Source organism: Gouania willdenowi, chromosome 12 (genome assembly GCF_900634775.1).
Source record: "Gouania willdenowi chromosome 12, fGouWil2.1, whole genome shotgun sequence".
Lineage (NCBI taxonomy): Eukaryota > Metazoa > Chordata > Actinopteri > Blenniiformes > Gobiesocidae > Gouania > Gouania willdenowi.
Window position 1 is genome coordinate 2,951,435 of NC_041055.1, and position 25,492 is coordinate 2,976,926.

At 41.0% G+C, this 25,492-nt stretch overlaps 1 protein-coding gene across 1 annotated transcript in view; it reads left to right on the top strand.

Annotated features, from left to right (window-relative positions):
• The window catches only part of tln1 (talin 1), a 60,422-nt gene extending 34,930 nt beyond the window's left edge, over positions 1–25,492 (top strand). The window contains 38 exon segments of the mRNA XM_028462488.1: positions 45–173; positions 254–356; positions 849–1,057; positions 1,989–2,108; positions 3,380–3,577; positions 3,828–3,967; positions 4,082–4,175; positions 4,246–4,335; positions 5,189–5,311; positions 5,382–5,525; positions 5,596–5,757; positions 5,942–6,000; positions 6,002–6,080; positions 6,285–6,371; positions 6,374–6,437; positions 6,669–6,832; positions 7,834–7,935; positions 8,014–8,184; positions 9,103–9,351; positions 9,425–9,544; positions 10,028–10,174; positions 10,273–10,439; positions 11,383–11,551; positions 11,553–11,567; positions 12,185–12,254; positions 12,257–12,292; positions 12,295–12,308; positions 12,401–12,450; positions 12,452–12,515; positions 12,595–12,780; positions 13,921–14,028; positions 17,453–17,558; positions 18,172–18,296; positions 20,422–20,549; positions 20,974–21,034; positions 21,106–21,288; positions 24,745–24,870; positions 25,013–25,492. Coding sequence (XP_028318289.1) covers positions 45–173; positions 254–356; positions 849–1,057; positions 1,989–2,108; positions 3,380–3,577; positions 3,828–3,967; positions 4,082–4,175; positions 4,246–4,335; positions 5,189–5,311; positions 5,382–5,525; positions 5,596–5,757; positions 5,942–6,000; positions 6,002–6,080; positions 6,285–6,371; positions 6,374–6,437; positions 6,669–6,832; positions 7,834–7,935; positions 8,014–8,184; positions 9,103–9,351; positions 9,425–9,544; positions 10,028–10,174; positions 10,273–10,439; positions 11,383–11,551; positions 11,553–11,567; positions 12,185–12,254; positions 12,257–12,292; positions 12,295–12,308; positions 12,401–12,450; positions 12,452–12,515; positions 12,595–12,780; positions 13,921–14,028; positions 17,453–17,558; positions 18,172–18,296; positions 20,422–20,549; positions 20,974–21,034; positions 21,106–21,288; positions 24,745–24,870; positions 25,013–25,147 — 4,497 coding nt within the window. The 3' untranslated portion in view covers positions 25,148–25,492.

Sequence of the window (25,492 nt, forward strand, 5' to 3'; positions counted from 1 at the left end):
GCCATAATAGTAATTAATTATTACGTGTGTGTGTGGTCGTTCAGGCTCAGGAGGCGTGTGGTCCTCTGGAGATAGATAACGCTCTGTCCACCATCAGAGAGCTGGAGAAGGACATCAGGGAGGCCAAGGTGTCTGCACAGCAGGGAGAGCTGAAACCACTGCCAGGAGAGACGGTGGGACACACACACACACACACACACACACACACAGGACGCTCTGTGTGATGCTTCCTCTTCCTGTTGTCTGTGTTCAGTTGGAGAAATGTTCTCAGGATTTGGGAACGAGCACCAAGGCTGTGAGCGCCGCCATCGCTCAGTTACTGAGTGAAGCCATGCAGGGCAACGAGAACTACACAGGTCTATAAATATTATTATTATTATTATTATGATTCTATTATTATGATGATGATTCTATTATTATTATGACATTATTATTATTAGTAGTATTTTTATTAATATTATTATTATGCTGATTTTATTATTATTAATATAATTATTATGACGATAAATTTTTTTCGTCTTTAAAAACGAACTAAAAAAATTATTTTCAAAGAGTTGATTAATGATTTTATACATATTTAAATTAATGGATAACAAAAATGTAAGTTTTTTTTTTATTTTTAAATTAAGTTTGAAATAAACAAGGAACAAGAGTGTCTGTGTTGATCAGCTTTATTATTTAGTTCAGCATTCAATTCAAATTTATTTGTATATCACAAATTACAACAAAGTCATCTCAATGCACGTATATACAGTATATATATAGAATATAGCGTTAGATGTGTAGAATGTACTGTGACTTGTTTTCACTGAACTGAAGTGGGTAAATGTGCGTCTCTGTGGTTCCAGGAATGGCAGCTAGAGACGTGGCTCAGGCTCTTAAATCTCTGGCGTCGGCCTCTCGAGGTGTGGCCGCCTCCACGGGCGACGCGGCCGCTCGCTGCGCCTCGTTGGACTGCGCTGGAGACGTGATGGACAAGTCAGCCAATCTGATCGAAGAGACCAAACGAGCCATCAACAAACCTGGAGACGCTGAGTGTCAGCAGAGGCTGGCTCAGGTCAGACTTCATCACTAGCATTAGCATTAGCACCAGAGCACAAACTAATGACTAATGACATCCTTTAAAGACTTTATTAAAGTCAACAAGAAGGCTGAAGTTTGAAGTCAGTCAGTCTGTGGTCTTTACAAGTCCTCTTTATTAAAACAAAACTCTGAGAGAAAAACATTTTTTATTTATTTTTTAATAAATACAATAAACCTGGAAAAACAGAGAATAATTATTTCTTCCTCTGAGATTCAAATCACCCTCTTTTTCATGTCGGTTTCAAAAATAATATAATTAAATGAAAAAAGTGTAAATAGTTTTATATATCAACATACCGGTACATACAACACAAAAAATAAAATTTACAATAGTTATATAATACCATATTTTATTTACTACTCAAAGCAATTACAACTGAAACTTAGATGGACTTAAATAATTTCCTTAGACAACCTAAGCATCTTTTTTCTTTTTATTTGCCACTAAAACCTTTTGTCTTCATACTCAAAAGTTCAAAAACACACAATTCTTCCCTCATAACAATAGCAATAACTATATACAGATAACGAGTCATATTAACATTATTGTGCCCTATTTTGCACTTCTGCGTATGCATAAAATACAAAATACATAGAAACCGACAATATACAAGCAATAAGTGACAGATATCAGTCCCAACAGGGTCTTTACTTTAAATTTCTTAGATTTTGTGACCAATTCTATTTAATTAAGGGAAATTTTGTAAGAATTTTGAGTTTTTTTTAACAGTTTAACACTAAACATGACTGCGATCATGTGATATCAGCACCAGGAGTGTTGGGTTTCATTTACTTCATGTTTTCTCTGTAATTTTTACTTTCTCCTGCGGGCCAAATTGTATGGTCCAATGGGCTTTATTAAGCCCCCGTACCACGAGTTTGACACGTGATTTGTGTGTGTGTAGGTCGCTAAGGCTGTGTCTCAGGCCTTGAATCGTTGTGTGAACTCACTTCCTGGTCAGAGAGACGTGGACAACGCAATCCGCAGCGTGGGAGAGGCCAGCAAATCTCTGTTAGCTGATTCAGTGAGTACACACATTTATAAATACACACACAAACGCACACACACAAATAAATACTAGTGGTGGGACTAAGTAAATAAACAGACTTCGTTATTAGTTCATCTCGATTCATCTCAATTAATGGCCTAACAATATTTGAAACAAGAAGCAACGTTTTTCAATTAAAATAGATTTTTTTAAACTCTGTGTATTAAAATAAAAGGCAGCACATAGCACCAGTGCAAAGCAGTTGGCATTAAATAAACAGAGCTAGAGCTAGTTTAAAATATATATATTCTACATAGCAGTTGATAAGTTGGGTCAGACGATGCTATCGAGCACCGTCCACATCCTCTGCCACCAAGAGTGTCCGTGCTAGCTGCTACATATTTAGCATTAAAGGTGCAATATGTGAGACTTGCAAGCAATTTCTGCCACCACCAGGTGGCATATTACTGAGTAAAACCGACACTTCCACCATATCCTGTCCTGACCACTGAATGTACAGGTGACAATATTCTCTGCTACACCCCGCGAATGTTTTTGACGGGCCCATGTGTGATACGTTCATGAGTGAAGATGTTTAAGTAGTTGTTTGTTAGTTGTGAACCTCACGGTTAGCGCACCGTTTATCTGTTTGATGGATGTTTGTTAGCAGAGATGGCCTAGTTCACGGACAGCTCTGTTGTAAATAGGCTTATACTCACCCAACAGGTGGAAAATAGGTACTACAGGTTGGCCGGGCCGGCAATATTTATTAATGTATATATAACTATGTAGTCTAAAAAAATCATATAAGCCATGACAGCTAAGGACATGTTTCTTAACAAAATGTTTTTTTTTTTTCGGTATTTAAAACATATTTAAAAGTTGAAAATTCTACATATTGCACTTTTAAAGTGGTAATGAGGGCTAGAAGACCTCCAGTGATCGGCAAACTCTTTCTTGCACAATTTGCACACAGCTGGGCTAACCAGTGTTTTCATTTAAACTAAAATTAACGACTTCTCTGGTCCTCCTGTTTTTTATATTGTAATCTGTGCATCAGTATTATGGGTGTACCGGGAACTCATGAAATGAGAAATGTTCCACGCTGTGTGGAATGCAATCGCAATTAACGCGTTAAAGTCCCAGCCCTAATAAATGCTCATACAAACACACACGAGGATCTGATCAATGTTATTCATACTATTTATAAATGTGCATTTATTTTGCATCCATATAATATACATCAGTTTGTCTCATTGTTATTGTTTATTTGTTAGTAAATATCTTCCTTTTTCATGGTTTTCCAGTTCCCATCCAGTGGGCGGAGCTTCCAGGAGGTTCAGGCTCAGCTGAACGAGGTCGCCGCCGGTCTGAATCAATCAGCCAATGAGGTGGTCCAGGCGTCCAGAGGAACCGGCCAGGATCTGACCAGAGCCACTGGAAAGTTCGGACAGGACTTCACTCACTTCCTCCAGGCTGGAGTCGACATGGCAGGAACGTCTCAGGTGAGGAAAGAAGAAGTCCATGAAGGTTCTCCAGGAGCTGAGCTGTTCTAACATCTACACACCTCTGTACAGATCAGTTATCCTGTGTGAGTAACACTTCTTCTTCTTCTTCTTCTTCTTCTTCTTCTTCTTCTTCTTCTTCTTCTTCTTCTTCTTCTTCTTCTTCTTCTGTCTTCTGTCTTCTGTCTTCTGTCTTCTGTCTTTTGTCTTTTGTCTTTTGTCTTCTTTTTCTTTTTCTTCTTTCCTTCAGTCTAAAGAGGACCAGACCCAGGTGGTGTCCAACCTGAAAACCATCTCCATGTCCTCCAGTAAGCTGCTGCTGGCAGCCAAAGCTCTGTCCACTGATCCCAGTTCACCCAACCTGAAGAACCAGCTGGCAGCTGCTGCTCGGTAACAAACTCTCTGTAAACATCAGGAGGACGGAGAACTTACCATAGTTCACACTGAGTGAGAGCTCCAGAGCTCATGTGGGGGCGTGGCCTAACTGTGTGTTGGTGTCTGCAGGGCGGTGACTGACAGCATCAACCAGCTGATCACCATGTGCACGCAGCAGGCTCCAGGACAAAAGGAGTGTGACAACGCTCTGCGAGAGCTGGAGGTAACGTCACAATGTTCACGTTAACGTGTTTAAGGAATGTTCCGAACCTTCTCACGCTGCTCTCTGTCAGTCGGTACGAGGGATGCTGGAGAACCCCACAGAGGCGGTCAACGAGGCGTCATACTTTGACTGCATCGACAGCGTCATGGAGAACTCAAAGGTAGCACTCACCTCCACCTCTGCAACTCAGGGAGTCAGAAACTAGACCAGGACCTCTGAAGACCACACCTGAAGAAACACCTTCAACGAGAACCAAAGGCTGCTTTTACTTAGTTACCCAGTCAAACTTTATGGTTACATTTTACTTTAAGTTTTATACAAAAGGCTGACATTACGCTGTCATTAGCATGAATAAGGTGTCATTAAGTGTCATTCGCTAAATTATGACACCTTTGGAGCTATGTTGGCATTTTTTGGGTTAGGTGGAGGAATCTAATAGGGTTAAGGTTAGGGTTAGGGGTTATTCATGCTAATGTCAGTGTAATGTAAGCCTTATATATAAAACTCAATATTTAAAAAGTCACCCAGTCAAAGTTCACTCAATAACTTAATCAAACTTTACTAAGTTACCTCGTCAAACTAAGTTCACTAAGTAGCTTGTGAACTACATTCCTCACACTTACACATTTGTTTATTCAACCACCGGCTTGTGACCCCATGTTGGGTCGCCTGTAATTAAAATGGGGTCGCCTGACAAGTCTTGTAATTGATAAATAAGTACTGATTAAAATTATATACTGTATATATTTTTTAAATTATGGCTGAATTATTATTATTATTTCCTTGATATTCTTTACCACACTCTATTTGTAATACAGTATAACAAACATTGATCAAAAACAAATTCTAGAGAAAAAATGTCTCTAAAGTTGCCAGAAATTTCTGTAAAAATGGAGTCACTAAACCTGATCCTGTTCTCTATCTGACCCTGGTCCTGTTCTCTATCTGACCCTGGTCCTGTTCTCTATCTGACCCTGGTCCTGTTCTCTATCTGACCCTGGTCCTGTTCTCAGGTCCTTGGTGAGTCCATGGCTGGTATTTCCCACAATGCTAAAAACTCCAACCTACCAGAGTTTGGGGACTCTGTGAGCGGGGGCTCCAAAGCTCTGTGTGGTCTGACTGAAGCTGCTGCTCAGGTAACATCAGCGATGGTGTCATGGACGAGTTAGTCAGTGGTACAAGATGTGATCTGGCTCTGCTCCTCAGGCGGCCTACCTGGTGGGAGTGTCGGACCCCAACAGCTCAGCGGGACAGAAGGGCCTGGTGGATCCGGCTCAGTTCGCTCGGGCTAACCAGTCCATCCAGATGGCCTGTCAGAACCTGGTGGACCCGGCCTGCACGCAGTCTCAGGTAGACCCCCAGGAGCTCCTGGGTCCCCCTTCTATCAGTCCCAGTGCTGACCTCTGTGATGTGTGTGTAGGTTCTGTCTGCAGCCACCATCGTAGCCAAACACACGTCTGCGCTGTGTAACGCCTGCAGACTGGCCTCCTCCAAGACCTCCAACCCCGTCGCCAAGAGACAGTTTGTCCAGTCGGCCAAAGAGGTCGCCAACACCACCGCCAACCTGGTCAAGTCCATCAAGGTGTCCAGTCTTTGTCTGTGTCTCGTTCCAGTCTTTTAATCTTTGTCTTTGTTTTGTCTTGTGTCTTTGTCTTTTATCAAGTTTGTTCTTGTCTTGGTCTTCTTGGCTAATTGTCATAATTACAGTCTTGGTCTTTCTCTGTATATCTGGGTTTTTGGCCCACTCTGGTCTGTCCTCGGCTCAGGCTCTGGACGGAGCGTTTAACCAGGAGAACAGAGAGAAGTGTCGGGCTGCGACTGGTCCGTGATCGAGGCTGTGATAATCTAACGGCCTTCGCCTCCAACCCAGAGTTTGCCTGCATTCCCGCTCAGATCAGCCCCGAGGTACGTCCCACCAACCGCCCTGACAGGGCTGCAACAGAGAGTCAGAAACTAGACCAGACCTGAAGAAACACCTTCAAGGAGAACCCAAGGGCTGCTTTTACCATAGTTTACCTAGTGAACCCTGACCAGGTGCCCATTCAATTTTACCAAGTAAAGATCTACCATCAGAGCACACCTTTGTGCAGGACATTTTTGTGTCCTCAGGGGCAACGCAGCAATGGAGGCCCTATCCTGCCGCGGCAAAAGGAACAATGCTGGGAGAGCCTCACGGGCCTGATCCAGACCGCCACGGTCCCCTGTCCGTCAACCCCCAAGACCCTCCGAAGTGGTCAGTGCTGGCGGGTCACTCCAGGACCTGTGTCTGACTCCACAGAAGCTCATCACCAACAGGAGGTAAGGACGGAGTCCACAGCTGAACGTGATGAGGGGGACGAGGCTTCTTTAGTGAAAAGCACAGATTAATTCATGACGAAGTCCTTATAACCAAAGTTAAAGAGGCATCATTTTTATACCCACTTATCACCATCGTCCTTGCTGAGAGGAACTTCACGCTCCGTTGTGTTAGCGTGTGTTAGAGTGTGTTTAGAGTGTGTTAGCGTGTGTCTCGTATGTGCACAGAGAGGAAAGCTCCAGGACAGAGAGAGTGTGACGACGCCATTGAGGTTTTGAACAGTTGTATTCGTGAAGTGGACCAGGCTTCTCTGGCTGCCATCAGCCAACACCTGACGCCCCGAGATGACATCTCTATGGAGGTAGACACACACACACACACACACACACACACACACGGTGTACACACCCATTGAACACTATGCTGTCCTATTACACAGCTACGACTAGGGGGCAGTAAGTGATCATCAGGGCCTGGTTTTTCAAAAGTAATCAGTTTGGATTCTGGATAAGGGATTACATAAACTCTTTCATAGAATTGGGATTACTTTGATCCAAAAAAATCTGGATTAAACTGATCCCATTAGAAGGGTGGATTAAGGGTGGATTTCAGGCCCAAAATGGGATGAAACTTTAAAAGTTTATAGTTATAGGGATTATCCAGTATAGCCTACAAGATATCCAATTTTTTTTTAAATTATTATTATTTTTAATCTAATTTGTTCATTCTTCAGGCTACAGTGGTTTAGTAGGCTGTAACATATTCAACCTATCAGTATACAGTAGGCCAATATTGACCACTAATAATATATGTAGTTCTGACACTAATTGATATGAATTTTTTGCAATCAAAATATTGTTTTTTTGTTTTTAGAAGATCTTTTAGTGATGCATGAAATGATAAAACAGTATTTAAATAGTATTTAAAGTATTAAGGCACCGACAATATCAGAGCAATAAGTGACAGATTTCAGTCCCTGCAGGATGTTCAATTTCCATGTTTTGTGACCAATTTCTATTTAATTTGGGTAGATTTTGGGCAAAAAAATTATCAAAATATTTGAAATTTAGAATATTTTATAGTACTTACAACTATTTGAGATAAAAATGATATGATCTAGTGATGTAGGCATGGGAAAACTGAGCCCTGTAAAACATAATTGTACATTTTCATTAAATGTGTGTATTTGGAAGTACTGAGATAACTACATCTGAATCAGTTGGTGATTTACACAATGAGTCATGTCTTTGCTGTCATTTTTATTTTTTCCTGTGGGCCGAATTGGGAACTTTAAAGGGCCAGATTTGGTCCTTGGGCTTTGAGTTTGAAACATGTGCTTTATTGTGTCCGTGTGTGTTCCAGACGCTCCATGAGCAGATGGCGGCCTCGGTCCATCAGATCAGTAACCTGATTGATCCTGTGAACGTGGCTGCTCGATCAGAAGCTTCTCAGCTCGGACACAAGGTCTGTCTCCTCCTCTTCCTCCTCTTCCTCTGAGGGTGTCCCTCAGGGCTGAGCCTCACTCCTCCTGTTTGTGAGCAGGTGTCTCAGATGGCCAGTTACTTTGAGCCTCTGATCATGGCGGCCATAGGGACGGCCTCTAAGATCGTCAGCAGTCAGCAGCAGATGGCCGTGCTGGACCAAACCAAGACCCTGACCGAGTCTGCTCTGCAGATGCTCTACACGGCCAAGGAGGCGGGGGGGAACCCCAAGGTGAGCAAAACACACCAAGAGGAAGTCGCTGGCCATTGGTGTTTCATCATGAGTGAGAGCAAAGTTAATAACACGGAGCAACATGACAAGATAAAGTCAACCATCACTGACTTCCTGTAGTGGGTGTGACACTGTAGAGTTTTCAAAAATAAATGTTTTTATGATGAAATGGTTATTATATTTTTTATGTCACCAGTGCAAAACTAAAACAATAAATGGCTATAAGACACAGAGCCAAGCTACAATGGCCTCATGGAAAGAATTTTCACTAAATGAAGTCGTATGAAGAAAAATTGTTTTTGTATCCCAAGAAAGAGTCGTATTTATACTATGAATTAAAACCGATCAGATGTTTTCTTACCTTTCCACATGCAGTAATGGCCATATGTGCTAATCATTAGTGATGTGAAACAGTCTAATGTTCATAGCTCAAAGCTTGATGAAAATACGGGAGGCTGGAGGCAAGTTTTAAAATGAAGGTCCAAATATTGTATGTTCCAGACCCAAAACCCCCCCCAAAAAGTTTTCCAGGTTAGAGGAGCTGGCAATGTCCACCAGACAGGATGTATAGCAGCTATCTTGTTATATTCTGAGAGAGTAGGTGCAGCTGTATTATTATACCCAATTTCAGTTTCCTATGCGATTGTAGTTCCTGAGATATTAGAAGATGAAAATGGAAGAAAAATAAGGACGAGCGAAAATCGACACATACCCCCCTCATTAGATTGACCATATGTCTAAAAGTATTAATCACATCAAACTAAAAATGTACAGTGTGACTATTGAATAATGAAAAAACAATTTGGCAACATTTTCAGATTTTTTTTTAGACCAAATGACATGGAGTAACCCTTCCATCACTGAGCGACTCGTCCTGAGGTTGAAGATGTTGGTGACTTCCTGTCTCTGTGTCTACAGGCGGCTCACATGCAGGAAGCGTTGGACGAGTCGGTGCAGATGATGAAGGAGGCGGTGGACGACCTCGGAGCGACGCTGGCTGAGGCCGCCAGCGCGGCCGGTGCAGTTGGAGGAATGGTGGACTCCATCAACCACGCCATCAACAGGATGGAGGAGGCCCCTACGATGGAGCCCGATGGCACGTTTGTGGACTACCAGACAACGATGGTCAGGACGGCCAAGGCCATCGCCGTCACTGTGCAGGAGATGGTGAGTCAGCACTGAGTCAGCGCCCATCACCTGACAGCTTCACAGACTCCGCCCACACCTGCTTCCTCCTCAGGTGACCAAGTCAAACAACAACCCAGACGACCTCGGAGGCCTCGCCAACCAGCTCACCAACGAGTTCGGAAATCTGGCCAACGAAGCCAAATACGCCGCCATGACGGCAGAGAACGATGAAGTGAGCACACACCACACACATTTATAACACACACCACACACACACAGTTATAACACATACACACACACATAGCCATAACACACACACACACAGCCATAACACACACAGTTATAACACATACACACACACATAGCCATAACACACACACACACAGTTATAACACATACACACACAGCTATAACACACACAGTTATAACACACACACACACATAGCCATAACACACACACACACAGTTATAACACATTCACACATAGCCATAACACACACACACACACAGACATAACACACACACACACAGCCATAACACACATACAAACACACACAGCCATAACACACACACACACAGCCATAACACACATACAAACACACACACACACACACACACACACACACACACACACACAACAGTGAAGAGAAGCATCATGTTTTATTCACCGCACGCACGTCTATGTTGATGAAAATGTGTGTGTGTGTGTTTCCAGATTGGCTCCCACATTAAGAAGCAGGTTGGTGAGCTGGGGTTCGGCTGCACTAGTCTGGTGACCAAAGCTGGAGCTCTGCAGTGCAGCCCCAACGACTCGTTCACCAAGAAGGAACTGATCGAAAGTGCTCGCAAAGTCTCCGAGAAGGTTGGCCTCACCTTTGCCCCGCCCACCAAACAATAGCTGACAACTCACTCAGGAGCGTAAGGCAGGAAATAAAGAGCCTCCGTCTCTTCTCTCTGCAGGTGTCCCATGTGTTGGCATCCTTACAGGCAGGAAACCGTGGCACTCAGGCCTGCATCACCGCTGCCAGTGCGGTGTCGGGAATCATCGCAGACCTAGACACTACCATCATGTTCGACACCGCTGGAACCCTGAACCGAGAGAACGCAGAGACGTTTGCAGACCACAGGTACGACATCAGGGACACGCCTCAATGTCAGGGGGAGGAGGTCTAAGTATCTCTGGACGGGTGCAGGAGTGGGGCAGAGAGAGCTGAGCCGGAGGTGGAGCTCCATCCATGTTCTTGTGCTCACCTGTGGACAGAGAACAAAGGGGGGAGGAGCTCAGAGTAAAGCAGCTGCTAAAGTCAGCTGAGATGGTTGGGCTTCTAGGTTGGACACGGGGGTGGGACTGACCCTCTGGTATACTGGGCATTGTCCTGGTGGGCAAACCGTCTGCTAACTTTACCTAGTCTGGACAAAATGAACAGGAGGAAGATAAAGTTACTGACCAGCAATGAGTAAAGTGTAAGTAAGTGACAAATAATGAGTCACAGGTGGCATAAAATAGTCTATAAGTGGCAAAACATGGCAAGAAAAAGAGTAAAAAGTGACTAAATTGGCCGAAAACAGTGGAGTGGTGTAAAAAAAAATGGACAAAAAAAGAGGAAACAGTTGGTATGTAATAGCTAATTTAAGTAAAAGGTTGCTTAAATTAGCTAATGCTGCAAACAATGGTGAAAAAGGCAAAAATGTGGAACAAAAAGAGGCAAAATGTTGGGGAAAAAAGAAGGAAACAGTATTTATTGGAAAGGAAAGGTTCTTATTGGGCAAAAGGTATATCTTATTTTATTTGGACGAAAAAGTGGCAAAAATGGACCAAAATAGGAAAACAAGGGATATTTATTGGCAGAGGGAAAGATACAACTCTGAAAAAAGTGTCAAAATGGGACAAAATGGCCAAAGAAAAAGGTAAAAAGAGGTTAAAAAGTTTCCCCCTTTTAAGGTGTTCTGGGGGAGTAATAGTTAAAATTAAAACATGCTGAGCATCACTGACTTAATAACGGCTTTATCATGGTTTTATCCCCTGAATAGTCTCATGTCCTGATTCATGTCGTTCTGTCCTTGTCTCAGAGAATACATCCTGAAGACGGCCAAAGCTCTGGTGGAAGACACAAAGTTACTGGTTTCTGGAGCTGGAGCCAGTCAGGAGAAGCTGGCTCAGGCCGCCCAGTCCTCCGTCACCACCATCACCAAACTGGCTGATGTGGTTAAACTGGGAGCTGCCAGTCTGGGTTCTGAAGGACCCAGAGACTCAGGTAGGAGATACAAGGACACGAAGACCACAGTTTGATGTTTGTTTCAGACTTTTTACTCCACTTGTGTCAAACTTAAGGCCCGGGGGCCAAATCTGTCCCTTTAGAGCATCAATTCGGCCCGCAGGAGAAAGTAAAATGGACAGAGAAAACATTAATATTTGTGTAAAGTACAAAATAATCCAGTTCTAGATATCTCAAATTCATCAATTTAATTAAACTCAAACATTTATTTTTCTTTGTTTATATCACATGAATACAGTTATTTTTATTTGCAAACTTAAAATAACTTTCCATTTTTCCACAAATCTTGCAATTTCTCAAACAATTCCACAAAATTCCTCTAAATTACACAAAAATATGTTTAAAAAATCAAGAATTTTTGAAGTGAATTGATCTGATATTAAAAACTAGGGCACAATGATGTTAAAGTTGTTCTTTTTTCTCCTCATAAAATCTGTGGCCCACTCGAGATCAAACTGGTCCGTATTTGGCCCCTGAACTAAAATGATTTTGACACCCCTGTTTTACACCAAGCTTTAAACTGAAACGCTCTCCTTAAAGAAAGGTGGCGTGGCGATGAGGCGTTTGTCTAACTACTTCCTGTTGTGACCCATCAGGTGGTTCTGATCAATGCTGTGAAGGACGTGGCCAAAGCTCTGGGGAACCTGATCAGCAGCACCAAAGCTGCTTCGGGAAGCCTCACGATGACCCCAGCATGCTGCAGCTGAGAACTCTGCTAAGGTCACCTAGCTACACATGTTGGACCATGATGTCGCTGATGGTCAGAGGGACGCTGTGATTGGTCCAAACCTCTCTATGCTAACCTGCTGCAGGTGATGGTGACCAACGTGACGTCCCTTCTGAAGACGGTGAAGGCCGTGAGGACGAGCCACGAAGGGAACCCGAGCTCTGGAGGCGACCATCGAGCACATCAAACAGGAACTGACGGTGAGCCAATCATCAACGTGACCCCAGAGGAGACTCCGCCCACACGCTCATCTGAGCCATCCTCTCCTCACCCCCACAGGTGTTCAGCAGCTCAGAGCCGCCCCCCACCACCACCACGCCCGAGGAGTTCATACGTATGACCAAAGGAATCACCATGGCGACGGCCAAAGCAGTGGCTGCTGGGAACTCATGTCGTCAGGAGGACGTGATCGCCACGGCCAACCTGAGCCGCAGAGCGATCGCCGACATGCTGCGCTCCTGCAAGGTACGTATCACACGCTGCGTCACATGCTGCATCACACGCTGCATCACACGCTGCTCGCTCACAGTGCACGCACACCAACCATTGAACTGGACACTCACAGGAAGGTGTTTCACTTCAACTGATGAACAGCTTCAAACAGCATCAGTGACATTTTATCCAACCATCTCATCATCTCTCATCACTTCATACATTATGATATTAAATACAAACACATGAACAAAGAAACAAGTTATTATCTTTCTACTCACACACATTGGCCCTCATTCATCAACCTTGTGTGAAAACAATTGTAAATCTGAGTTCACATTGTGTCGTACGACAGGACCAACGTGTGTTTTATGAAACATTCGTATCTGACGATCCCAGCTTACAAATGATCAGGTGTGGATAAATGCGGCTGAATTTGATCCTCATTAACATGTTAGGCACTCCTGTCTGGGAGGCCCCGCCCTGAGGTCAAACAAGAACGGAAGCTTATCCAAGATAAAAATCAGCATCTGCGGTGGATCAAAACAAAGATGTGCTTTTTGAACATGTGGACACTAAAATTAAAGGAGCTCATTTAAACGCTTAGTATAAGCAGCTACTGAGCAGGTGACGTCTGCCCCCCTGTGTGCTCTGAGAACAACTACACAACAGAGATCCTGGAGAGATGCACGGAAATATGTTATTTATATTGACCTCAGTCTACACTCTTTAAGCAATAAATATCACATTAAAATGAATTCATGATCGAAACCCTTTAAAAGGCCTTAAAAATGACTAAATATTGTCCATTGTTGGTGTTTATTATGCCCTCAGCCAATTTCATTGACATTTCACATTATTGATTAAATACTGCAGCACATTTGCAAAAGGTTAAGGAACTATTTACATTTAAGCTCCGGTAGCAGAGTTTACCAGCTAGTTCTATAGTATTCTGTGAAAGGAAAACCAATAAAGTGGTATAGTCGAACGCTCGTCGTATGCTCAGATCTGAACGTACGAATGGTTGATAAATGAAGGTCTATGTGAGGCTTGTGCTTTATTACAAAGCTCGTTTTCTAACGAATCGTCTGTACAGCGACTGTTTCATATTCCCTTCTTCAGAGCTTATCTTTGGACTCAGCTCTTCTGTTTTCTGTTCTTTTCTGTTTTCAGCAAGCTGCGTTCCACCCCGAGGTCAACAAGGACGTCCAGATGAGAGCTCTGCGTTACGGAAACGAGTGTGCGACGGGGTATCTGGGCCTGCTGGAGCACGTGCTAGTGGTAAGATATGTCGCAAGATCAAGGGAACTGGGTCTCTAACATGTATTCCAATTAGGGATGTAAGGATATTCCCTAAATCAGCTAAAAATCTATGTAAAAAAGAGGGGATTAGTATGGTTACAACACAGTATGTGCTTCAATACTCTGCTTAAACAATAGGTGGCGCTGGCACTGTTTTAGCGATGCTTGTTTAGACTAGGTGGCCAGAGAAGAGCTTTAATCAGGCCAAAAAAAGAACACACGGCCCGAACCCCGTCAACCAGAAACTATTCACATCCATGCGTGAATGTAGAGGCAAGTCAGCGTCATGTTGTGCATCTTTCTCGCACTAATCCAAACACACCTGATTTACCGCGCAACGTCCAAACCCGTGGAATAATGATCAAAATGAAGCCCTAACCGACAGGCAAAGAATTCAAGCTTAGTTTGAAGTATTTATCTTCTGAAGTTATAATAATAATAATAATAGATTTTATTTGTATAGCACTTTACATTAAGAAATCTCAAAGTGCTACAAAAAAAGCCTAAGACCTATAATGAACATAACTAGTAAAACAGTTTTAAAACCAATAACAGGCTGAGGAAAGGCCTTTGTAAAAAGATGTGTCTTTAGGCTGCGTTTAAAAGAATCCACAGCTCTCAGATGGTCTGGGAGAGCGTTCCACAGTCTGGGAGCAGACGAGCAGAAGGCTCAGTCACCCATGCTGTGCAGCTTAGTTCTGGGGATGTTAAGGAAAAAAGCTTGACAAATGTTGGCAAATGAATAAAGATGAGAAGATACAGTAACAGTAAAGACAAAGACTGTCTTCAAGTATTTCAAGAAAATACAGATACACACGGCACACAACCAACCTTGGTTCTGACCTTAAGAAAAATATGTGAATTCCAATCCAGGAACATAACCTGCACATTTTTTTTTTTTTAAAAATTCACCTCTATTTTTTTTTTTACTGTATTTATGATTTGAAAACGTTTCTTATATATATATATATTTATTTTTTTTTCAACTTTGCATGGTGATGAATGAAGAAATGTGCAGTTTTTTTGTTTGAGTTTATAGGTAGAAAATATATTAGTTTAAAAATTATTTGCAATTTAAGTAAATTAATAAGAATCTGTAATTTGACTAATCTGTTTTTTTCTCCAAAATATAATCTCTGTATTTAATTTGAAAGGAGTTAAACTTACATCACATTTTAGTTTAAAAAATAATGATAATAATAATAATAATAATAATAATAATAATAATAATCGAGATTTGAATGGAATCGTTGGTGTATCTTTACACCTCTAATTCCAAATGAATACGTAACACACACACCAACAGGATCGAGCACCAATGCTCTGATCTACTACTGGGAGACGGATGTGGTGATTTTTCAAAATAAAGTACGAAGTACCTTAATGGAAATAAACGTTCTTTTTTGGGGGAACACTGCATTAATGCACATCGGTCTATTTATAGGTTCATGTTATGGGCGTGGACATATCGTTTTATTTTGTCTCATTGGACAGATTTATTTAAAAATCTCCTTCAAAATAAAAGCATATGGTTGTGGTGTTGTATCTTTTCTCACTGAAAACGGGTTCGTGACCCTCTTCGTGTTCCTGCTGCTGAGCTTAGAACCTTTTTTTTGCAGTTTCTCCTTCCGTGCATGACCTCACGTTGTGTTTGTGTGCACGCTGCGCTCTGCTCTACTCTGACCTCCTCTCATTTCTTCTTCTTCTCTTCTCTGTAAACTCGTGGCTCACTGTGAAGCCGGTGAGTAACGTGCACGTCTGCGTGTGTGAGGCTCTTTTCATCCACCGCGTGTGCGTGAAACGCTCGGACTGCACCTCACTAACAGGCGTGTATTAAAGTAACACACTTTGCTTTGGTGTGTGTGTGTGTGTCTGTCTGATGTGGATTTTACTTTTTCAAATCGATCCATAAACAGGTAACTGAACAAAGGTGAACAAAGGTGAAATAAACGAGTTCTAGGTCTGATGATAATGATGTGTCTCTTGTGTTCACCAGGGTTGGGCTCAATTACATTTTTCAATTATGTCGTCAAATATCTATGTTCAATTACAGCTCAATTATCATTACATTGATAAGCATTTTTCAATTTACAATTATTTTCTCCTGAAAGCCAATTACAATTAACTTCTCAATTACTAAAGTTCAATAACAATTAATCACAATAACTGAGCCTTTAATAAATGAGCCCATAAAATGTGACCTTCCTCTTGTGTTAGCTTTCTGTTAGCATCTCTTATGACAGACATTGGCAACTGGCGGTCCGAGGTCCGCATGCGGCCCTTGCTGTAATTTTGAGCGGCCCCTTAGAAGTAAATGCAGTGAGTTAAAAACACATACAAAGTTACAGAAATATACAGTAGACAACATAAAAACACAAAATGACTCCAAAAACACACAACATCTAATGAGAGAAAAATTATAAAATTACAAAACGACAACAAAAACAGAAAACTAATACACAAAAAATGTCTCCAAAATGACAACAAAAATACACAAATTGGCTCAAATAAATAAGAGGAAAATACGCTAAATGACTTAAACACATATAAAACGACAGTACAAACAACTGAAAGAGCAAAATGAGAAAAAAAATGACCACAAAACAATATATTAAACCAAAACAACATGAAATGACAACACAAACTTATTGTTTTTCCCTGTATTAATACTCAGATTGGTCATTATTCTAATTGTGACATGAATGTTGATAAAGTGACCCTCAGATCACCCTGCTGTGATAAACGTTGCCTACCTCTCTCTTATGATAACGGGTCATAAATCAGCTGTAAAATACACTAAAAATATGTTTGATCATCTAATTTCTCATCTCTTGGTTACCTTGTTAGGCTTCTTTATCCATCGGTATTCATATTTTTATTGTGGGTGTGCACACCCCTCGATTACATTTTTTTAATGGTAAAATGACCCTGAAGAGAACTGAAGAACTTGATATTAAACACATTTGAATAATTATTAACTACAAATGTGTAAGACATAAAACTGTCACATGGTTCCACAGGTTTGTGTTTAATTTAATTATAATAAACAATTTTTGTAGAATCCCCGCAACCCTGAACAGGAATAAGTGGGTCTGAAAATGAATGAATGATGAGTTTTTGTAGAATTTCCTTGAATTTCCATAGAAATGTTCTATAGAATTGCAAATTACAAATTATTGAGTTATTTAAACTAATTTACATTTCAAATATGATTACAATAGCAACAGATTTTTTTCAAGTACAATTTCAGTGATTATTATGTCATTGTAATTAATAATCAATTATGCGATTACAACTATAATTGACCCTAATCCTGGTGGTCACACACTTTGACATCATTCTAACACATTTTTTAAAAATGCTCTAAAAACGATAATAAATGGATGTTATGATGCGTCCTCAGATTATCCAGAAACCGACTCACGAGCTGAAGCAGCAGCTGGCCAGCTACTCCAAACGAGTGGCCGGGTCCGTCACCGAGCTCATCCAGGCCGCAGAGGCCATGAAAGGTACGCCGACACCTGACCCCCGACCTCTGACAGCTGACCCCTGACAGCTGAGCAAGCATGCAGCTGATTTACAACAGTGTGAACATCTAGTGTTCCAGTCCTACTGAAATATAAGGATGTGTTAATGAGGATCAAATATTAAACCACCAAATAACTGTAACGAGCTCAGCGTTCATGATGACATCATTAGAACAAAATGATAACATTATAACATTATTATAGAATCATGATAACATCATTATAACATAGTTACATCATGATAACATTAGAACATCATGATGTTATTTGTAGAAACACTTAACTCAGTGTGTGTGCGTGCGCGCGCATTTATCATTTCCCACATCTCGTTGATTGACGAGATGTGGGAAATGAGTCAGTCAGGAATTACATGCGCACACACACACACACACACACACACACACACTGCTGTCAACACCTCATATTTATAGCGCCCTAAGCTAATGGGCTAAAGCAGTAATTTGAAGCTGGACACACACACACACACCTTTATATAGATATATTTGTGTGTGTGTGTGTACGTGAGCCCCTGATCACATATCATCTGATTGATTCATTGATTTATTGATTGATCAGTGTGTGTTTCCCTCCGTAGGGACAGAGTGGGTGGATCCAGAGGATCCCACCGTCATCGCTGAGAATGAACTACTGGGAGCAGCCGCCGCCATCGAAGCTGCTGCAAAGAAACTGGAACAGCTGAGGCCCAGGACCAAGCCCAAGGTTCAATACAACTTTATTTATATCAACGTAGACATAAACATAAGGCGTTTCAGTTTGAAGAGAAAAAAAAGCCAAAATATTTACACGAGCAGCATAAGAGACAATGGAGAGGTCAACTGGTTATACTGGGAACTAAACAGTGACGTGACGTGAGCACTAGGGTTGGGTAGGCAGGGCGTTGCAAATCGAGACCACCAATGTCGACACCAATGTTTCTGCTGACAAGTCTTAATCTAACAAAATCAACATCATAAACACCATTAAAGAAACATAAACAATTATTTAATATAGCCTCCATACTCTCCCAACAACATTTATCTCATGACACAGCAGCACATCCTCTGTTTGTGTTGGAAACACAGAAACATGGAGAAAATGACAACAACAACAACTCAGAACAGCCTCAGTGAGGAGCATCCACAAAGTCAGTCCTTCCTTTTGTTCCATTCACTGTAGAAAATACCAACAATGTTCTGACCTTACCTTTGCTGAAGGTCTGGTAGCTCAGGTGTTGGTCTCCATCAAAGAAAGTTTCTTTATTGTCTCTAGCGCTGTCATCCTGCCTGTAGTGCTATCCCGCCCACGAGCGAGAGAATGTAGCAGCAGCCACGCTGTATCAATTCACTAATGCACTGTGAACGTACGTATAGCATTTAGCATAGCACGGTTACGTCCAAAGGCTGCGGTAGAGAGCTGCCTTTGTAAATGGTTGTCATCTCGGGGAACTGACTGCACATGCACAAACACATAAAAGCACGCTATGGGAACAGAGGCAGAGCAGCAACATGCTTTTGGGAGGGGGTGTGGCCTCCTCCTGGCTCCTCGTCCTGCCTTACAGTGGAGTGAGACTGTGCAGCCTCTCTGTCGAACCAGGAAATAGCGATGTTTAGTCATTTGGGATATGAAAAGCTCAAAATGCTGACACTTTCAAAGTTATTGGTACTGTAGGCTATCGGAAATGGAAAAATACTTTGGTGCCCACCCTTGGGTAGGCACTGCCTACCTTGCCTACCCTGACTGCACGTCACTGGAACTAAAGAAACCATATTCTCAGGCGTTTAAGATGCAGTTTTTTTCATTTAAAGTTGAGGGTGTGGCCAATGCAGCGGTGCGCTCTGTGTACATTTGGATGAGACGTGCTCCGTATGCAGGATGGTCTCACAGTGGAGGGAGCAGATGTCATACATCTCTTGAATATTTGTTTTTATTTTCTGTGTCTAAAATCAGATGTTTAAATAAAAATCAAATACAGATAATAAATGAACGTTTGACTCGTATGTATTTACAGTGGGAAGAGCGTGAATAAAAAGTACAATAAGGTTTCAAATGTAAGCTATCTCAGCCAGTTTTTAACAGTAGGAAATGATAAACGGCATAAAGTTGTTAAATCACCACGTTGGGTTTGTTCAGAAGCAAAATCACGTTGGATTCCGACTCAGAGTCTGAACTCGACGTGAGTTCACGGTAAGAACAACCAACAAAGGGAGGGAGGTGTGTATCAGTCTGGTTCCAGTGAAAAGTGACTATAAAAAGCTGTAAATGTACTGATACGCAGACATGGAGCAGTGAGGAGGAGACTTTATGTGGAGATGGAAACTCGTTTATTGAAACTGATCAGAATACATGGATCTCCGTTAACTGGAGTACATAAACCCTCCTACCTGCCCTCATCAGCCAATAGGGTGCAGCCCATGTGACACTGCAGCCTTTACGTGGATTTTTCTTGGGAAATCGTTAAATTATTGGAATGCAGCCAATACAGCGGTGCGTTCACTAGCCCGGAAAATACAGTACTTTCAGGAAATATCAGACAGTTGTTCTTCACCCCTTTGTTTACTGGTTTCTCTCCTGTTCATCCCTTTGTTTACCTGTTTACTGGTTTCTCTCCTGTTCATCCCTTTGTTTACCTGTTTACTGGTTTCTCTCCTGTTCATCCCTTTGTTTACCTGTTTACTGGTTTCTCTCCTGTTCATTCCTTTGTTTACTGGTTTCTCTCCTGTTCATCCCTTTGTTTACCTGTTTACTGGTTTCTCTCCTGTTCATCCCTTTGTTTACCTGTTTACTGGTTTCTCTCCTGTTCATCCCTTTGTTTACCTGTTTACTGGTTTCTCTCTGGTGTGAACAGGAAGCAGACGAGAGCCTGAACTTCGAGGAGCAGATTTTGGAAGCAGCGAAGTCCATCGCAGCAGCGACCAGTGCTTTGGTGAAAGCAGCGTCTGCAGCTCAGAGGGAGCTGGTAGCTCAGGGGAAGGTATGGGTCTGGACCAGAACCACAACATACACCAGGACCTAAACCTTATAACCTCAGCCTGGACCAGAACCAGGAGCAGAACTTACATTACAACCAGAACTAAAAACACAATCTGAACCAGAACCAGAATTATCATTATTATCATGGAGGCAAATCCCCATGAGGTCAGATTGACCCCAAGGTATAAATGTGTTAGTAGTATTTGAGGATAATAGGAGGGTTAAAATGGCTTTTGTGGGAAACCTCAGTGCTGTTCAGTCTGTGGGATTTTTTTTTGCTTATGGAGGAAAAAAATGTTTTTGTTTTCTTTATTAATGCCCACGGTGGTGTGACCCCAGTATGACCAGTTGTGTGTGTTGTGTGTGTGCGTGTGTGTGTGTGTGTGGTGTGTGCGTGTGCGTGTGCGTGTGCGTGTGCGTGGTGCAGTGGGGAGATCCCGGCCAACGCGGTGGACGATGGGCAGTGGTCTCAGGGACTCATTTCTGCTGTGAGTGTGTCCGCTCAGTGACGATGGGTTCAGCTGTAAAACCATCACCTCTCACACGCTCCCTCCCATAGGCTCGCATGGTCGCCGCGGCAACCAACAACCTGTGCGAGGCTGCCAACTCAGCCGTGCAGGGACACGCCAGTGAGGAGAAGCTCATCTCATCAGCCAAACAGGTGGCAGCCTCCACCGCTCAGCTACTGGTAGCCTGTAAGGTGAAGGCTGACCAGGACTCACAGACCATGAAGAGGCTCCAGGTACACATTTATTACACATTATTATTAGTCATAAATACATCATTAATACACAACAAACACTTTATTATTAGTATTATTAGTCATAAATACATTATTATTACACAACAATCACTTTATTATTAGTATTATTAGTCATAAATACATTATTATTACACAACAATCACTTTATTATTAGTATTATTAGTCATAAATACATTATTATTACACAACAATCACTTTATTATTAGTATTATTAGTCATAAATACATATTATTACACAACAATCACGTTATTAGTAGTATTATAGTCATAAATACATCATTATTACACAACAAACACTTTATTATTAGTATTAGTCATAATACATCATTATTACACACAAACACTTTATTATAGTATTATTAGTCATAAATACATCATTATTACACAACAATCACTTTATATTAGTATTATTAGTCATAAATACATCATTATTACACAACAATCACTTTATTATTAGTCATAAATACATTATTATTACACAACAATCACTTTATTATTAGTATTATTAGTCATAAATACATTATTACACAACAATCACTTTATTATTAGTATTATTAGTCATAAATACATTATTATTACAACAACATCACTTTATTATTAGTATTAGTAGTCATAAATACAGCATGAATACACAACAATCACTTTAGTAATTAGTATTATTAGTCATAAATCATCATTATTACACAAACAAGCACTTGAGTATTAAGGAGGAGGAGGCAGAAATACATCATTATTACACAAAAATCACTGTATTAGGAGTATTATTAGGCAGAAAGACATCAGTAATACACAACAAACACTTATTATTAGTATTAGTAATCATAAATACATCATTATTATACCATAAACACATTATTATTAGTATATAGTCATAAATACATCATTAATACCACAACAAACACTTCTATATTAGTATTATTAGTCATAAATACATCATTATTACACCATAAACACATTATTATTTGTATAATTACTCATAAATACATCATTATTACACCAATAAACACATTATTATTGTATAATTAGTCATAATGCCTCATTATTACACCATAAACACTTTATTATTAGTATCATTAGTCATAAATACATCATTATTACATCATAAACACATTATTAGAGGGCCAAGCCCGCAGGGCCAGAAAACTGCGTATGTAAGCATACATGGTTTCCTAGGACCAGCGGTTGCTAGGAACCCTAGCACATATTACTATTAGTTTTACTAGTAATAAATACATAATTATTACACCATAAGCACATTTTTATTAGTGTTATTGGTAATAAATGCATCATTATTACACTAAAAACACATTATTACTAGTAATAAATACGTTATTACACATAAACACATTGTTTTATTAGTAATAATCACATCATTATTACACCATAAACATTCTTATTAGTGATAAATACATCAGTGTTAAATCATAAACACAGTATTATTTTTATTAGTAGTAGTAATAAACACATTATTACACCATAAAGACATTAATATTAGTACTATAGTAATAATAATTGTCATTACACCATAAACAAGTTATTATTAGTCATAAAGATGTTATTATTAGTCATAAAGATGTTATTATTAGTAGTAGTAATGAATACATAATTATTAAATGAGTAAATACATAAATTATATTGATAAATAAATACAAACTTAAAATACTGATGTGATCTTTAATTAACAAATTACTGTTACTGAACACACACACAGTAACACAGTGTGTGTGTGTTACAATGCGTGTGTGTGTGTGTGTGTGTGTGTGTGTGTTTGTGTGTGTGTGTGTTACTGTGTGTGTGTGTGCGTGTGTGCGTGTTACAGTGTGTGTGCTAGTGTGTGTTACTGTGTATGTTACAGTGTGTGTTACTGTGTGTGTGCTAGTGTGTGTTACAATGTGTGTGTGTGTTACAATGTGTGTGTGTGTGTGTGTGCTTGTGTGTGTGTGTGCTAGTGTGTGTTACAATGTGTGTGTGTGTGTGTGTGTGTGCTAGTGTGTGTTACAATGTGTGTGTGTTACAATGTGTGTGTGTGTGTGCTAGTGTGTGTTACAGTGTGTGTGTGTGTGTGTGCTAGTGTGTGTTACAGTGTGTGTGTGTGTGTGCGTGCGTGCGTGTGTATTACAGTGTGTGTTACAGTGTGTATTACAGTGTGTGTGTGTGTGTGTGTGTGTGTGTGTGTGTGTGTCCAGCTCATGTTCTGTGATCCAATCAGCAGCAGATTATCTGCAGCTCTTTTCAGCTGCAGCTGCCGTCTCATTAATTCCCTCACATTCACATTCACGTCCACAGCAGCAGTTCTGGAAACATTATCCTGATCCTGATCCTGATCCTGATCCTGATCCACGATCACTGCAGAATGAGCTGCTTCATCTGCAAATAGTTCCTGAGCTCTGTGTGACAGAGGCTGATGTCACTGTGAAAGAGTGGAGATGTTCTCTCTACTCAGAGCTCCTCTGGTGCAGCGTTCACGTTCATACATTTATTAAATATCAACTTTCATTTGTCCCACATTGTTAGGGTGACCATACGTCCGGATTTACTCAGACGTGTCCTCTTTTTACGTCTTGTCCGGATGGATTTTATAAATAGATGAAAATGTCCGTCTTTCCCAGGGACCCTGAACGCATCTTGGGGAACATGTTAATTTAAATGACCGTATTTCCACTAATATTTTCTCAATCTGAGAAATTCCACCAGTTGAGTTGCTCTATACAGTCAGTATCATGCCATTACAGTAATTTAATCACACGTGATAGAATCATTAAATTTTGACAAAATCATCACACATGCAGCAGAAAGAAGAAAAGACTGAAAGAAACTAAATTCCAGTGGATTTAATAAAAAAATCCAGCAGAAAACCCTCCTGGATGATAAAACCTCCATAAAGGTTCAGAAAAACGTATCCTATAGGAAGTTAAGGTCATAGTTATTTATTGAAGGATATATTTAATGATTATTTATTGTTCTGTAAGCCTTGAGTTTTTTTTATTATAGATTTAATTTCTAGGAGGTGTTTCTCATTGTTTTAATGATCAAGAGATTTTAAGAAGGTTAATGTGAGAGAAGGTGATCGACTTGTCACCACTGATTTCAGATTGTTTTTAAGTCTTTGTTGTTTTTATTAAAAATATATATTATAATAGCAATAATGTCAATAATCATATAACAAAAATCAAAGTGATAAACCACAGTACATATACCAGTATAAACCAGTGTACAGACTGGGAGAGTTGGACAAGCCTTCTCTGTGTCAAACACCATCAGCAGGTTGCAGCATCACTGCTGTTCTACTCGTACTCGTGTTAGTTATTTACTGTAGCGGCGATCGCTAAGCAGGGTCAAAGGTTAAAGGGGCGGGGCTGTCTTGTTAGACTGGTGAAGAATGTGGTATGATGATGATGATGATGATGATGATGAAGGTCCTCTGTGTGTTTTCAGGCTGCTGGAAACGCAGTGAAGAGAGCGTCAGATAATCTTGTGAAAGCGGCTCAGAAAGCAGCGTTTGACGCTCAAGACGATCAGGCCGTGGTCGTCAAGAGCAAAATGGTTGGAGGAATCGCTCAGGTGAGTCTCTCACACACACACACACACACACACACACACACACACACACACACACACACACACACACACACACACGCACACACAAGCCCTAAATAAGTGAAGATAAGTGAGTTAAAGTGGATTCACGTTGGTGTTTTTGCAGATCATTGCTGCTCAGGAGGAAATGTTGAGGAAAGAACGAGAGTTGGATGAAGCTCGTAAGAAGCTGGCGATGATCAGACAGCAGCAGTACAAGTTCCTCCCCTCAGAGCTGAGAGAGGACAGTCAGGAGCAGTGAGACACATGACCTTCAGCAGAGACACGACCTCCTAATGTTCGAAAAGTCAAACTTTCATCCATCCTTCAGTCACTGCTTCATGTCCTTAGATCACAATCCCTACGCTATGCAACCTCTGCACGAGGTTCTGTGTGTGTGTGCGTGTGTGCACTTATGTGACTGTGTGTGTGTGTGCACACGCGTATGTGTGTGTGAGTGTGCGATAAGAGCTGAGAACAATGAAACCAAAAGTCCTAACCATGTTGAAAGCATCTTGTGCGCATGTGAGTGTGTGTGTGTCACTGAGGTGTAAAGTCTCGTGTTCGTGCCTTTTGAAGTGCCTTCATAATAAAACGCTTCGTTTCA